This window comes from Eschrichtius robustus, chromosome X, assembly GCF_028021215.1.
Source record: "Eschrichtius robustus isolate mEscRob2 chromosome X, mEscRob2.pri, whole genome shotgun sequence".
Classification (NCBI taxonomy): domain Eukaryota; kingdom Metazoa; phylum Chordata; class Mammalia; order Artiodactyla; family Eschrichtiidae; genus Eschrichtius; species Eschrichtius robustus.
Window position 1 is genome coordinate 109,642,688 of NC_090845.1, and position 16,171 is coordinate 109,658,858.

Here is a 16,171-nt window from a genome sequence, read left to right on the forward strand (position 1 = left end):
TAAATGTTTCAGACATTACATGAAATTTCTAAAAATCTTAAAAAAAAAAAAAAAAAAAAAAAAAAAAGAACAAAGCTGGACGTATCACACTCCCAGAGTTCATACTATAATACAAAGCTACAGTAATCAAAAAGCACAGTACTGACACTAAAACAGACACATCGATCAATGAAATAGAATAGAGAGCCCAGAAATAAAACCCATGCACCTATCGTCAATTAATCTATGACAAAGGAGGCAAGAATATACAATGGAGAAAAAGGCAGTCTCTCCAACAAGTGGTACTAGGAAAACTGGACAGACACATGTAAAACAATGAGATCAGAACATTTCCTCACACCATATACAAAACTAAACTCAAAATGGATTAAAGACCTAAATGTAATACCTGAAACCATAAAGCTCCTAGAAGAGAACATAGGCAGAACATTCTTTGACATAAATCATAGCAATATTTTTTTGGCTCTGTCTCCTAAGGGAAAAGAAATAAAAGCAAAAATAAACAAGTGGGACCTAATCAAACTTAAAAGCTTTTGCACAGCAAAGGAAACTAGTGACAAAATGAAAAGACTGCCTATTGAATGGAAGAAAATATTTGTAAATGATATGACTAACAACGGGTTAATACCTAAAATATATAAACAGCTCTTACAACTCAATATCAAAGAAAAACAAACAACCCAATCAAAAAATGGGAAAAAGACCTGAACAGACATTTTTCCAAAGAAGATATACAGATGGCTAACAGGCACATGAAAAGATGCTCAACATCGCTAATTACTAGAGAAATGCAAATCAAAACAACAATGAGATCTCACCTCACACCTGTCAGAATGGCTATCATCAAAAAGTCTACAAATAATCAATGCTGGAGTGGATGTGGAGCAAAGGGAATCCTTGTACACTGTTGGTGGGAATGTAAATTGATGCACCCACTGTGGAAAATAGTATGGAGTTTCCTCAAAAAATTAAAAATTAAACCACCATGTGATCCAGCAATCCAACTCCTGGGTATACAAATGGAAAAATGAAAAGATACATGCACCCTAATGTTCATAGCAGCTCTATTACAATAGCCAAGACATGGAAGGAACCCTAGTGCCCATCAACAGATGATTAGCTTAAGAAGATGTGGTATGTATATACAATGGAATATTACTCAGCCATAATAAAGAATGAAATACTGCAAGCTGCAGCAACACAGATAGGCCTAGAGAATATTATGCTTTGTGAAATAAGTCAGACAAAGACAAATACTGTATGATATCACTTATATATGGAATCTAAAAAATAATACAAATGAACGTATATGCAAAACAGGAGATTAACAGATGTAAAAAAACTAATGGTTACCAGTGGGGAGAGGGAAGTGGCAAATTAGGGATATGGGGTTAAGAGATACAAGCTACTATGTATAAAATAGATAAGCAACAAAGATATATTGTATAGCACAGGGAGTTATAGCCATTATCTCGTAATAACTTTAAATGGAGTACAATCTGTAAAAATACTGAATCACTATGCTGTACACCTGAAATTAATATAATATTGTAAATCAACTATATTTCAAAAAAATTTTTTTTAAATAGAAAATGCAGAACAGTATGGAGACAGGTGAGAAGATTAAGTATACATCTGAAATTAAGTAGTGATGGCAACCAGAACGTTTTAGAAAATAGATGTTAAGGATACAGCAAGAGAAAATTGATAAAACATGGTGGATATGGTGACTATTTGTATTGGTAGTGGGACTAGAAAGGGTATAACTACAGATGACTATCCACATGGGGAAGATATGGTAATGTATGTAGTGGGAGAATAAAAGACTTAAAAGGAATTACAAGGACAATAAAATATCAATAAAAAAAAACCAGTGCAGAAAATGGCAAAAAAAAAAGTATTCTTAGGGAAGGGATGTGACTATTAGCATTGAGATCTTTAATCAAGACAGCTGTTACTTAAACAACTGGCCTTGAGAAAAGAATTTTTTAAAAAACTAAGACCCAAAAAAGGGTGCTGAGATAACAGTAAAGAGATTGGATCCTAATCTCAGCTCTGCCTGTAGTTATGTCTATTATGCAAGGTAAGTCACTTAACCTTCTTGTGTTCTCCTTTTCAACTGTAAAACAAGGGTAACAATAGCTGCTACAGCATAAAACTGTTATGTGGATAAAAGACATTATTCTGAAACTGTAAATGCTCTCTAAGTGCATATGATTATTGTTATATACATGTCAAAAACCGAAACTTATACTGCAGAAAACTGGGAATTAATTATTTGAATTACAACAGAATTCTCTGCAAGTACTTTAAATGGGAAAACGCGGTTTACAAATTTTACAGACACACATTTCAACCACTTCCCAGGAGTATATCCCCTTTTGCAAAAACAGGGCAACTTTTACTTGGAATGGCTAATTGTTCTTTGTTAACTGCATAATTCGAATTCACTGATCCATACTGTATACAGCTAGAAGGGACCTTAGAGATAAGCTAGCCCTACTGAGCATCACCCCGTCTTTGTCAAAGCCTTAGCAGCTGGGAAGAGAATGGAGGAAAAGAAAGGAAAGGGTAAGGAAAAGAGAGGGGTGGCAGGAGTCTGCTCCCCTCCCTCACATTATCTGGAGAAAGGTGGCTCTTATCTGCTATATATTTCTAATTGCTAGGTAAGATTTCATTTGCAAAAAGTGTTTCACTTCCCATGACCTCTCCCCCACAAAGGGTTGCAAGCTGAAGGGGAGCAGAATTTGCCACCCCAAAATATGCCTCTTTGGCGTAAGGATTATCTTGAGCTGATTATTTTTACGAAACAGCAGACATAGGAAAAGATCTGAAAAGTGAATAGGAGTTACCCTTTAGCAAGAGACCCTTTAGCAAGTTAAAAATTACAAGTTAAAAGTTACCCTTTGCAAGATTTATAAGGGAAACCTCCATTTGTAAGGGTGTCTCCCCCTCTCTACCAGGAAGAGAAGGATAACTCTAAATCTTTAGAAACTCTGATCAAAGGAGAAGGAAATGACTTAAATCTGCATAACACCCATACTCCATTTACTGTGCTTTTCCTGATACCGTCTCTTAACTGACTCCCCTCACATCTTTTGTTTTCAGATGAGATGGTATCTAAGGTGGTGGCTTGGGTCATTTCGGGGAGGTGCTCAGTTTTCCTGGGTATCTCCCATGAATACAGGAGGTGCACATGTTATTTAACTTGCTTGTTTTTCTCCTATTTATCTTTCTTTTTATTACAAGGGGGTCTCAGCCAAGAACCTGAAGGGTAAAGGGAAAATTATTTTTCCTTCCCTGCAAAGCCAACTCCCTTTTTTTTCAGAGGAGAAACTGGAGCCCAGACAGGTGAAGCTATAGTCACAGTTTGGTCCTGGCTGAAGCATCTTCACGACAGGCTATAAATTGTGTCATATCAATCAGCTATACGTTGTTTACATGGTCGTATATTCAGCAGACATTGACTAGAAAATGTCTTTTTTTTCCTTCAACTTTGCGGAGATAGATTTTGTAGGATGAACTTAAAAGAAGTGTCACTTCCTCCCAAGGCCAGCCTTTTGCAAAAATTGTAAAGGAGATAAAAGTTGTCGTTAGTGTCCTTTAGCTTTCTGTCTCTCCGCCCACCCTTTTTGTTCCTGGGCATCCAACCTGCAGGAATTCAGTACCCTCATCTACCCAATAAACTTCTTCTTCATTCAGATCGTTAGTGACAATGTTGGATTTTACCTGAGCCCTATGCCCCTGGAAAACAGAGTTGGTTAAGAGATTACCCCAACCTTTTGCTTTCAGATATCCTTCCACCCTTTTATGATTTAGGAAGTGGCTTACCACAAAACAAACAAATAAATAAACAAAAATAACCAAACTGAAAAGCCTTTTCCCTATGACTTATTAGAGAAGGCTCTCTGTCCATTCTTTCTCAGGACTCCCATAAGAATTGCACATGACTCCTTTGTTTACCTGTGACAAGGCCAAACACAGACCTTTCCCCTTTTGCTGGAACCTGCTGAAAAAGCAGATACAGACCCTCCAATTTCCCGTTCTTTCATAAATAATTATCGGAGTTTAGAACTGTTTGTTCCCCTTCAACTAGCTAGACACAGAGAAAACATTTCCTGTTCATCTGACTCACTGAGATTTGCCCTGAGTACAAAACAATTCCAACTGTAAATCATCCCGCTTGTAGCTCATGTACTCCTCCTATAAAAGCCTTAGGCAAAACTGATCTTTGAACCTGGGGTGCTCTCCCTATTGCAATAGCCTGAATAAAATTAATCTTCTTACCAGCTCAGTTTCTGTCTTTGATTCCCCCTTAGAAAACCTCTTTAGGAATTTACATGTTTAGATTGTGTTACATTATTACGATAACAGATGAGAAAACAGAAGAGGTGGAACCAGGAGTCCTTGGTTCTAGTCCCAGTTCTCTGTGTGTTCTTGCCCCCTCTGGACCTCAGTTTCTTCATCTTTAAATAATGATATTGGATTTGATCATCTTTAAGATTTTAACATTCTACACTGGTTGATAAATTACACTGTGATTATTTTCAGTTCAATTTATGGACCTTACATGACTCAGGTCTAGGAACAAGTCTTTCATTTGTTCATATCCCCTGCTCTGTTTAAACCAGCTGTTACATAATATTTACAAGTTAAAGAGAAAGAGTGAGTTATGACTAGTTCGTAAGCTTCTAAGGTAGTAGGGCCTGTTTTAGTACAATACTTTCAATTCTACATTACTGAACAATTGATAACTGATTTTTCTGGTAGATTCTGACATATGGTTGTGACTTATGTCTTCTTTTTGAAATTAAATTTAAATTATTCAAATAAATTTTAAAAAGAAAATTTTAGCAGACTAAATATATATAAGCAAATATTCTGTTTTTCTTTCATTGTGAAAATTAAGTGGTAAGAAAATTCTTTAATCTCCTAATGAGAAGCAGATACATATAGCTACTGTTAATGGGGAACCAATTCCAGTAGAATTTGATTATTTTTAAAGTGCCATTCTACTTATCCATGCCTTTGATGATGAAAGTGATGATAATTTAAAAATAATAGATGTTAAATTGGTAAGTAAAGAGAAATCAAACTTTAAAGAGAGAAAACATCTAAATCCTAAGGAGGCCATCATTCATAAAAAAGTTGATGTCAGTTTGAAAGCAGGATCTATAGTATCTAATAGGATGCCAATAGAAGGTAATTTTCCAATCATCTGACCCAATAATAATTATTTTGCTAAATTAAACAATGTGCTTGGCACTGTGCTATATGCTTTACATCTATTGTCTCACTTACTCCTTACAACCACTCTGTGCGACAGGTACTATATTATCATCCGTATGTTGCAGGTGAGGACACTGGTTCAGCAAGGCTGTGTCAATTAACTGCCTGAGGTTGGAGTGCCAGCAAATGACAAAGTCAGTATTCAAAGCCAAACCTGACTCCAGAGTCCAGCCTCTTAACTACAGTGCTACACTGTTCAACCCTCTAGGAGAGTAAAGAAAACAGTATAAAAAGAACTACCTGGTTTTCGAGTTTAGAACTGTATTTATGGGGTTGTGTGATGTCTAGAAAATTGTAAAAGGATACAGGTGACCATTTGAAAATATCCTTATAGTATACTACATCTTCTGCAAGGTTTGGTTTAGTATACACAGGACTTTATAAAAGAGGAGCTATGTTTTTACTTGGTTAGTAATACACAGTAAAGACCTAATGTAACAGAACTATGATGCGCAGCTATTGTTAACGTTTTGTCCAGACTTCCATAAAAAGTCAGTTTAAGATAACAATTTGGTATATATGGCACCAACCTTTAATGATTTTTCTTAATAAAGAAATTGGTTTGGCCTGCTTGTTGTTGTAATTGAGCAGAAACTTAAAAAGTTTCCATTTATGAAACTTGTCACAACACATTAAAATACAGAATTTACCTAAAATCTATCATGAATAGACACTGGGGCTTTGTTTTCAGGGTGTAAAATGTCTTTTGTGGTTCTCATATATGTTTCATGTGTGGATTTCAGTATAATGCAGAAGTTAAGAGACAAGTCTCTGGAATCAGACCACAAGTTTCTAGCTCTGTGACCTTGGGCAAATGACTTAAACTCTCTGTGCTTCTATTTCTCATTTGGAAAATGAAGACCATAGCATTACTTTCATGATATAAATACATGTTTAGTGTCTGGAGTAACTCTTGGCGCATGGTAACTGTTTAATACAATTTAGTCATCATCATCAAACTATTTTTTGGAAAGGAATTCTAGAAATCTGAATTAGAATAAAAAAATGAATATGCTCTGATGACAACTATGTGATGACCTTCTGCTGTCTTGTATGCTTCATTTTCATCAAACAGATAATTCATGATTTTCAGTGTGACTGGCAAAAAAAATCCCTAAGCATATGATATCAAATGGTGGCTCTTGTACTTGCAGATATAAAGGAATCAAATAGCAGGAGAGAAGGTAAGGGAGAAAATGTCCAAGCCCAAGTGTATTCAGACCCTTTCCTCTGCCATTTCTGACCCCTGCACTACCCCCAGCCCCTCTCAGCAGCAACAATGAAATTGCTGGGAAAGTTCAGCCCAGGCTAGAAACAGTAATTCTAAAGGACATAAAGCAAACTGCACTGTGAATTGAAAACTGGAATAAACCATAATGTTTTCCTGAACCCTAATTATTAATTTTTACTGAAGCATAGACCAAAGCAAAGTTCCTTTTTCAAAAGCAAACAAAAATAAAACAAAACAAAACCCACAAATAACTCCCCAGAAGGAACTAAAAACACAAGAGTAGTAATCGAAACAACTATAAAAATCTCTTATTTTCAACTAATGAACCAAAACTGATTTTCCACCTCTATAAAATTATAAGCTTCTTAATTTAAGGGTAGGGTTTGGGTCATTCATTCATTCATCTGTTTATATTTAATCTAAAAATATGTAGGATAGTACTGGCTATACGTTTTGTTTTCAATTTCTACTTTTTGAATTGACATTCCGATATTTTGCATGGCTCGAGGCCCTCTGTACTGTATCTTATATCAAGAGAAATCACAATACAAATTTTCAGTTATTTTCAATATTTGAATATTAAGACTAAGATCATTCAACATGAATAAAATGTTGGGACTGCTGGTACAGTACTGTGACATTTATTGTAAATGTCAGGTAGTTCAAGCTTATGTTGGTTAAATTTAACAATTCAGTACTCAAAGTGCTTTTTTCTTTTCCCCAACTAGGAAGAATTCATGTTTCCCAACTAGGAAAAAAATTCATATTCCCCCACTTTGACATAAACATTCGCCCTTGTATTACACATAGAAGGCATTTTCTTATTATAAACAGAAGAAATTTCCATATACCCTTTGTAAAGTGTTATATATAAATGCTGGGCTTGGACACAAAGAACTTAATCAAAATCCCACGTTGCTTCAGGGTACCTATATGCGAAATGCAATTTCCATTGTATTGAAACCTCCATCCTGTAAATATTTATCTATTTTCAAAATTGCCAACATATTTGAAAAGTTTAATTGGTTTATATTCAAGGCACTAGAGAAAGGAAAATCTGCTTTCACAAGACATTTACATGTATTTATTCTGTCCACGTAGAGTATTTCTTTCGAGTGATCATGAAATTTAATGTGAAGTGAAACCATCCCAGGTTTGGTTCTAATGACTAAATTAGAAGAAAAGTAATCAATAATCAATCAATCACTTTGATCACTGTACCTTTTTTCTCTGATTTATCGGAAGCTTTTCCTCCAATTGGAGAGTAAGTGGTATCCATGGATTCAGTCCCTCTGTTCCCCTTGCTAACTCCATTTTCATAGAGCTGTCCTTCAGCTGGTTGCAACTGCCAAGTCAGGCCGAACAAATGTACTGCTGCAAGAAAACAAGCCACACATGAACTTATTGCAGACTTGCCAAAAAGGTCTCTAAACCAGCTGTCCCTTTCCACCCAAAAATGCCATGACTGGTTTTCTTTCAGTTAGGCCAAGCAACCTGGAGTTGATACCCACATCACACAGGTAGCGACTTTCCCAAACAGTGCTTAAAATTTTGAGGCTGAAGCTATCCCAGTGATAGCAAAAATTGAAATTTTGGTTAAGCAATTACAGTGGGATTGGACTCTGCTCCTCAGTGCTGTGACCCCTTCCTCTTCCATTTCCCTTAGTCGTGTAACTCTAGTTTGCACATGGAAACCGCAGAGTAATGGTGGACAGGCTATCGCGAGAACATGAGAGACCTTCTCTATGGCCCTCGTTCAGTTCAATTCAGCAAATATTTCCTGAGTGCCTAGTATGCATAAGGTCCTATGATAGCTACCGCAGATGTTAACATCTAGATGCCTATTACGGTCGGAGCTGGAAGTAATACAAGTATAAAATAATGATAATACATAGAATAATTGAGGTAATACAGGTTCAGATTGCTATCATCGGGCTTCCCTGGTGGCGCAGTGGTTGAGAATCTGCCTGCCAATGCAGAGCACACGGGTTCGATCCCTGGTCCGGGAAGAGCCCACATGCTGCGGAGCAACTAAGCCCGTACGCCACAACTACTGAGCCTGCGCTGTAGAGCCCGCGAGCCACAGCTACTGAAGCCCGTGTGCCTAGAGCCTGTGCTCCACAACAAGAGAAGCCACCGCAGTGAGAAGCCTCCGCACCGCAACGAAGAGTAGCCCCTGCTCGCCGCAACTAGAGAAAGCCTGCGTGCAGCAACGAAGACCCAACGCAGCCAAAAATAAATAAATTTATTTTTAAAAAATTGCTATCATAGGATTAAAAAATACTCAGTGTTGATCGGCATGCAGGAAAATGGACACTCTCATACACTTTATTTTTTAAGTCAATCTTTTTTTAAAAAATTTATTTATTTTATTTATTTATTTTTGGCTGTGTTGGGTCTTTGTTGCTGCACAGGGGCTTTTTCTAGTTGCGGCGAGCGGGGGCTACTCTTAGTTGCGGTGTGTGGGCTTCTCACTGCGGTGGCTTCTCTTGTTGCGGAGCACAGGATCTAGGCGCCCAGGCTTCAGTAGTTGTGGTGCGCAGGCTCAGTAGTTGTGGATCGGGGGCTCTAGAGTGCAGGCTCAGTAGTTGTGGTGCACGGGCTTAGTTTCTCCGCGGCATGTGGGATCATCCCGGACCAGGGATCGAACCCGTGTCCCCTGAATTGGCAGGCGGATTCTTAACGACTGTGCCACCAGGGAAGCCCTCTCATACACTCTTGATGCGAGTATACAAAACCAGTCACCTTTTGGAGGGTAATGTGGCACCATTTATTAAGAAAACTTGAAGTTTGGCTTAATCTTTTAGCAAACAATTCAATTTCTATGAATTAGCTATGAATGTGTACCAAACTACAAGTCTATCCATTGTAGCATTTAAAAACTAGTAGAAAGTTATGATCAATCTAAATATTCATCAAAAGGAGATTAATTAAATAACTGATGATATTATAAATAATACAAGATTAAGCAGTTATTAAATCTTGTTGCAGAAGACTATGTAATGGCATGGGAAATATTTATGATACATCAAATGAAAAACATCAGTCTACTAAACAGTATGAATAGTATGATCTATATTGTGTGTGTACGTGTGTGTGCACGCGTGCATATGTTGTTGTGTGGAGAGAGAAAGGGCTGGGAGGATGTATTGCAACACAGTAACAGTATGCGGGGTTTATGGAGGATTTTAATTTTCTTCTTTATGATTTCTGTATTGCCTATATTTTTTACAATGAACATGTGTGATGTTTGCCATCTGGGGAAAAAAGAAATTTTTGTTTTAAAAGAAATGGTTTAAAGGAACAATAGATTAAAATTGGCTTGGTTGATCAGGGATGATTTAATGAAGGAAGTAGGATTAGAGATAGACCTTGAAGGATATGTGGGGCAGGTGTCAACAATGGGTGGGGTGAGGGGGCAGGCTGAACAAAATATGACTTTGTAAAGCACAGGATGTATTTGAGGCAAAGGAAGTTGATGGGGTTGGTTGGAGTTTAGCTATGTATAGAAGTTAGTGGAAGTTAAGGCTGGAAGGGTAGATAAGGGCCATATTGTGGAGGACATTGAATGCCACACTTAGGTATTTGGATTCAGTTTACTGGGCAACAGGGAGGTACTGCTATTTTCTGAGCAGATGAGGGATATGATCAGTTTTCTTTAGGAAGATTAATTTAATAGCAATGAGGAGCATTGACGGTTTCTAGGCAAATAAATGATATCATCAGAGCACCCTTTGTAGAAAGATAAATCCAGTGGTAGTGTGGAGAAGGATGGATTGGAGGCCTAAGGATGTGGCAAGAACACAAATTGGGATGGCATTGCAATAATCTAGGTGAAAAATGATGAGTGTCTCATTTAGGGCCATGGCTGTGAGAATGCCGAGAAGGCGATTCCTTAAGGAGAAATCGCATAAATGTCATTTCAGGATTTGGCAACAAGCTCTGTGTATGAGTGGGTGTGTGTGTGCTTGCACGCTTGTGTATGTGTGTAGGTGTGCTGGGGATGGGCATAGGAAAGAGTGACAGAAAGGGAGGAATCCAAAATGGTTCAGGTTTTGAGGCTGATAACTGAAAGCACTGTGGAACCATTAACAGAGTTAGGGAATTCGCACTTAGCTCAGCACTAGCTACAAATAGTTGGTGCTGGATATGTGTTTGTTGAATGCTTACTAGTTGGTTTGGGGAAGGGTGAGGTGATGGGAGGAATACAATGAATTAATATTTGGAGATTCCAGGTTCCAGGGACTGATGGGCTATCTAGATAGTCATGTCAGACACAGGAGTTTGAAGTTCTGGAGAAATATTAGGTCTAGGACAAGACTAGAATCACACATGCACATAAGCAACAGTTGAAGTGAGAGCAAATGAGATTACTGAGTGGAGAATGTTAGGAGAAAACAGTGCCTAGGACAGAAGCTGGGGACATCCTTTTATTTGTTTTCTTACTGCAATTTTCAAATCAACCAAATCTTACCAAAAGGCAAAAAAAAAAAAAAAAAAAAAAAAGTGTATCTGTTCATAAGCCATCTCATATTTTTCTTTATGTTCCTAGGCAGACTGAAAGGGGCTAACTTATATGTCTAACACAAATACATAGCATATGAATTAGCAACCGAGAACAGAAAAGCTAGCCAGATAGCTTATTTAAAAATCATTCATCCACTTTTAGTTGAGCTAAAGAGATTTCTAACACCTACCTTCTAATTTATCCTTAAAACTTTTAAGCATTTAATTGGTTTCTACCCTTTTCTTTGGATTAAGGCCAGTACTGCCTGATGAATTTCTCTTGCAATTACCGGAAACAAATGAAACTCAAATGATACTGGTTCTGAGTAAGGTACAGTATGGCATGCTAATAGAGCTATATTAGGGACATCCCTGAGATTTCCTTGCCAAAAGACTCAAAGTACAGTTGGTTTAACATCCTCGCTCCAATTAAAGGTATTTATCAGCTTTATAGAAAATTCAGTCTACTCAGTCCCCTAATTATTTGAATATGATGGATATTAGAAACTATATTGAAAATGTGTTTGACTTTCTTGGTTCAGTTACTTTTTTGAAATTAGATCGGCCATAAGGAACAAAAGGCATAGTAGTTCTCATTTTGCAGATCAAGGGGGCTATTTTATATACTTTATTTAAGTTAAGCCAGTTTCCTGACGGCACTTAACAATGAGAGAGAAAATACATGTGCTGAGAATCACTTCAAAATAATAAAATAAGGTTTAATTTTTCACCATCAAATGAAATGGACTGCTTCTAGCCAATCATGACAGATAAAGAGGTATGCACGATTAGTCAAATACTTTTTGAGGGTGGTAAAGCTTTATAATTTTTTGAGTTTACTTATGCCTTTTCTAGGCAACGAGCTGTTTGTAATGTACCCATTTTTTTTGTGATGTACCTATGTATGAATAAATAATGAAAATTACTTGCTACAGACTATGGGTACTATAGCAAGGCTATGGGTCTCTTCTCTCCTCCAAACTGAACTTCCATATACTGAGTTGTGAAAGGAAATCAAAGAGTGCATTTATGTGCAAGGTAGACTGAGGTAACTAAATAACTCCAGTTTTTGAGTTCTGTTAGAAATAAATAATACTTTGTTCACACTAAGACCAATACATAAAACTATGTTGAACTTTGGGATATACCAACACACCACTAGAAAGATATGGCAATACTTCTATTATGGGGATGCATTTATTGATTCATTCAACAAGTATTTTCAAAGCATATGCTGAGCACACAGGGAATGTCAGGGATACAGAAAAAGGTAATAAACAGCCAGGACTGCAAAGGTATTGGCTGACCAATATGGATGTTGGATGTAAACAACCAATATATCCTGACCAGGACCTACTGGCTGCATATCAGCCTTGGATACACAATGAGGAAGATACAGAGTCCTTACCTTCTAGTAGATCACCATTCAGATCTATGCTATGTATTTATAGCCACACTTTAAGCAAGTCCCCTAAACCCAAGTATAAACATTATGAGCCCACTGGTTAGAAATAAGGGTACAACTGGTAATGAACAAACAGGGCAGTGTTAAGTTATATTCATATATTGATTCAACAAGTATTTCTTGAGTGCCTACTTTGTGCCAGGCACTGTTTTCCTAAGTTTACAGCAGTGAATTAAAAAAAAATCTCTACCCTCCCAGAACTCATGTAAGAGGGTGGTAAGTTAAGAGAGGCAGACAATGAATAAATATATGATGTGATATAATATGGCTATATAGAAACAAAGAAACAAAGAAGTGAAATAATGTCCAGTAGTTACAAATGCTATAAAGGAAAAAAATAAGTCCAAGTAGTCAGGGAAGGTCTCTTGGAGTAGGTAATATTTGAACCAAGATTTGAATGAAGTGAAGCCATATGAATATCTAGTTGAAAAACCTCCTAGGAAGAAGGAACAGCAATTACAGAAAACCCTGAAGTCTTGTACGGAATATGTGAAGAACACTAAGGAGCTCAGTGTGGCCAGAGCTCAGTTAGGAAAGAGAAGAGTGGTAGGAAAACTCAAAAACAGGATTGGAACCATAATCCTGTTATCTCTGTGCTCTAACCAACTTCACAAACTGGTCACCAATAAACTACAAGTGAATAGAAAGTAATGAAACTAAAATCACACATGCCCCAACATATACCTACAAATGAGCACTACTGGTTATAGTAGGTCTAATATAACTACTCCTGACCCCAAACAAAGTCAAAGTTCTTTTTCCTAAAGACATATGTAAAAATATACATACTCAATGAGCAAGGTTGGACACTAGCCAGATCTCTCAGGAAGTACCAGTTCCGTTACTTGCACTTCACTAAAATTCAATGGCCGGACAGAATGTGTCTGCCTATTCAGATATTCCAGGAGTAATGTCTTTTCAGCTGATTAAGAATGGCAGTCCCTAATGCTCTCCGCACAAATGTTCCTTAGTGCTGAGTCCTGTAGATTTTATAATTCCTCTCCTTCTTGTTTTATCCAACTGCAAAGAGCTATGCTCTGAAATTATAAATTTATTACAAAGTTAAGGTAACAAATGGAGTATCTCGCTGTCCCCAATTGTCAAACTCAATCAAGCATCTTGGATCTCAAGGCAGCCTGGCTTCATGAGAAGAAGCTCTTCTTAACTTGCATATTTCTATAGGCTGGAGACTCCAAGCCTCTCTGCAGTTATCTTTCTGTACTCTCTGTTAGGATGTTGGTCTTTGTTTCTCTTAAGTAAGACTGATGGTCTCTGGTAATGTTTATAATTGATAATGCTTCCCCATTCCATGCCCCTTCAAAAGGCAAATATTCACTTATAAGGGAGAGACTGCAGAAGTGCTTCAGAAGTAGATGTAGGAAATACATGCTGAATGACCTAGGTCTGTACTGTCTAATATGGCAGCCACTCACCACATGTGTCTATCAAGCATTTGAAATGTGGTTAGTCAAAGTCAAAGACTTCGTATGAAAGTAAGAATGTAAATTATCCAATTAATAATTTTTATATTGATTACATGTTGAAGTGTTAATATTTTGGATATGTATGTCATTAAATTAAAAATCTATTTAAATTAACTCCACCTGCTTCTTATTACGTTTTTAATGTGGCAACTATAAAATTTAAAATTATATATGTGGTGTGGGTTGTATTTCTATTGGACAGTACTGATCTTGACTATCGAGAACATTTCACAAAGAGATATGGTGTTTCTCTTTTAGCACCTCGTTATAGAACCCACCATGCTATGCTGAAGATACCTATTTATATGAATGCCTCATCATTTTCAGCACTGAAAGGGCAGATACCATGTCTTCTTCATCTTTTTGCCCCTGGTACCTAACTCAGCACCTGGTAGTCAAGAAGTACTCTTGCTTATACACTGCTGACAGGACTGTAAAGTGGTAAATGGGCTTTGGAAAGCAATTTTATGATTGCTATTGATTGTCTATCAAAATTTAAATTGGGAATGTTCCTTGACCAAGGAATTCTACTTCTAGGAATGTGCACTAAAGAAATAATCACATACAGGCATGCCTTGCTTTACTTCATTTCACTTTATTATGCTTCCCAGCTATTGTATTTTTTACTAATTGAAGGTTTGTGCCCACCCTGTGTCCAGTAAGTCTATCAACACCATTTTTCCAACAGCATTTGCTCACTTTGTGTCTCTGTGTCACATTTTTGTAATTCTCACAATATTTCAAACTTTTTCATGCTTATTATATTTGCTGTGGTGATCTGTGATCAGTGATCTTTGATGTTACTACCTTAATTGCTTTGGGATGCCATGAACCGTGCCCATATAAGACAGCAAACTTAATCGATAAATGTTGTGTATGTTCTGACTGCTCCATTGGCCATTCCCCCATCTCTCTTCCTCTCCTCCGGCCTCCCTATTTCCTGAGACACAGCAATATTGAAACTGGACCAGTTAACTCTACAAAGTCCTCTGGGTGTCCAAGTGAAAGGAAGAGTCACATGTCGCTCACTTTAAATTAAAAGCCAGAAATGATTAAGGTTAGCAAGGAAGGCATGTTGAAGGCTGAGACAGGCCTTTTGTGCCAGTTAGCCAAGTTGTGAATGCAAAGGAAAAGTTCTTAAAGGAAATTAAAAGTGCTACTCCAGTGAACACGTGAATGATAAGAAAGCAAAACTGCCTTATTGCTGACTTGGAGAAAGTCTTAGTGGTCTGGATAGAAGATCAAACCAGCCACAATATTCCCTTAAGCCAAACCCTGCTCCAGAGCAAGGCCTCCCCCTTTAATTCTATGAAGGCTGAGAGAGGTGAGGAAGCTGCAGAAGAAAAGTTTGAAGCCAGCAGAGGTTGGTTCCTCAGGTTTAAGGAAAGAAGCCGTCTCCATAACAACAAAGTGCAAGGTGAAGCAGCAAGTCCTGATGTAGAAGCTGCAGCAAGTTATCCAGAAGAATTAGTTAAGATAATTAATGAGCTGGATACCTTAAACAACAGATTTTCAATGTAGATGAAGCGGCCTTCTATTGGAAGAAGATGCCATCTAGGACTTTCATAGCGAGAGAGGAGAAGTCAACGCCTGGTTTCAAAGCTTCGAAGGACAGGCTGACTCTCTTGTTAGGGAGTGATGCAGCTGGTAACTTTCAGTTGAAGCCAATGCTCATTTACCATTCTGAAAATCCTAGGGCCCTTAAGAATTATGCTAAATCAACCCAGTCTGTGCTCTATAAATGGAGGAACAAAGCCTGGATGACAGCACATCTGTTTACAACATGTTTTCTTGAATATTTTAAGCCCACTGTTGAGACCTACTGCTCAGAAAAAAAGATTCCTTTCAAAATATTCCTGCTCACTGACAATGCATGTGGTTACCCAAGAGCTCTGATGGAGATGTACAATAAGATTCATGTTGTTTGCATGCCTGCTAACACAACATCCATTCTGCAGTCCATGGATCAAGGAGTTATTTCAACTTTCAAGTCTCACTATTTAAGAAATACATTCCATAAGGCTATAGCTGTCATAGATAGTGATTCTTCTGATGGATCTGGGCAAAGTAAATTAAAAACCTTCTGGGAAGGATTCACCATTCTAGATGACATTAAGAACATTTGTGATTCACGGGAAGAGGTCAAAATATCAAAATTAACAGGAGTTGGGAAGAAGTTGATTCCAACTCTCACGG

The 16,171-nt window shown here is 37.5% G+C and overlaps 1 protein-coding gene across 3 annotated transcripts in view; it reads right to left on the reverse strand.

The window, feature by feature from the left end:
- The window catches only part of TENM1 (teneurin transmembrane protein 1), a 570,000-nt gene that overhangs the window by 287,769 nt on the left and 266,060 nt on the right, over window positions 1-16,171 (reverse strand). For 2 of the 3 annotated variants that reach the window (XM_068532553.1, XM_068532552.1), the window contains exon 6: window positions 7,742-7,894. In XM_068532553.1, coding sequence (XP_068388654.1) covers window positions 7,742-7,894 — 153 coding nt within the window. The remainder of the gene's footprint in view (window positions 1-7,741; window positions 7,895-16,171) is intronic. The other variant, XM_068532554.1, reaches the window with a different exon arrangement.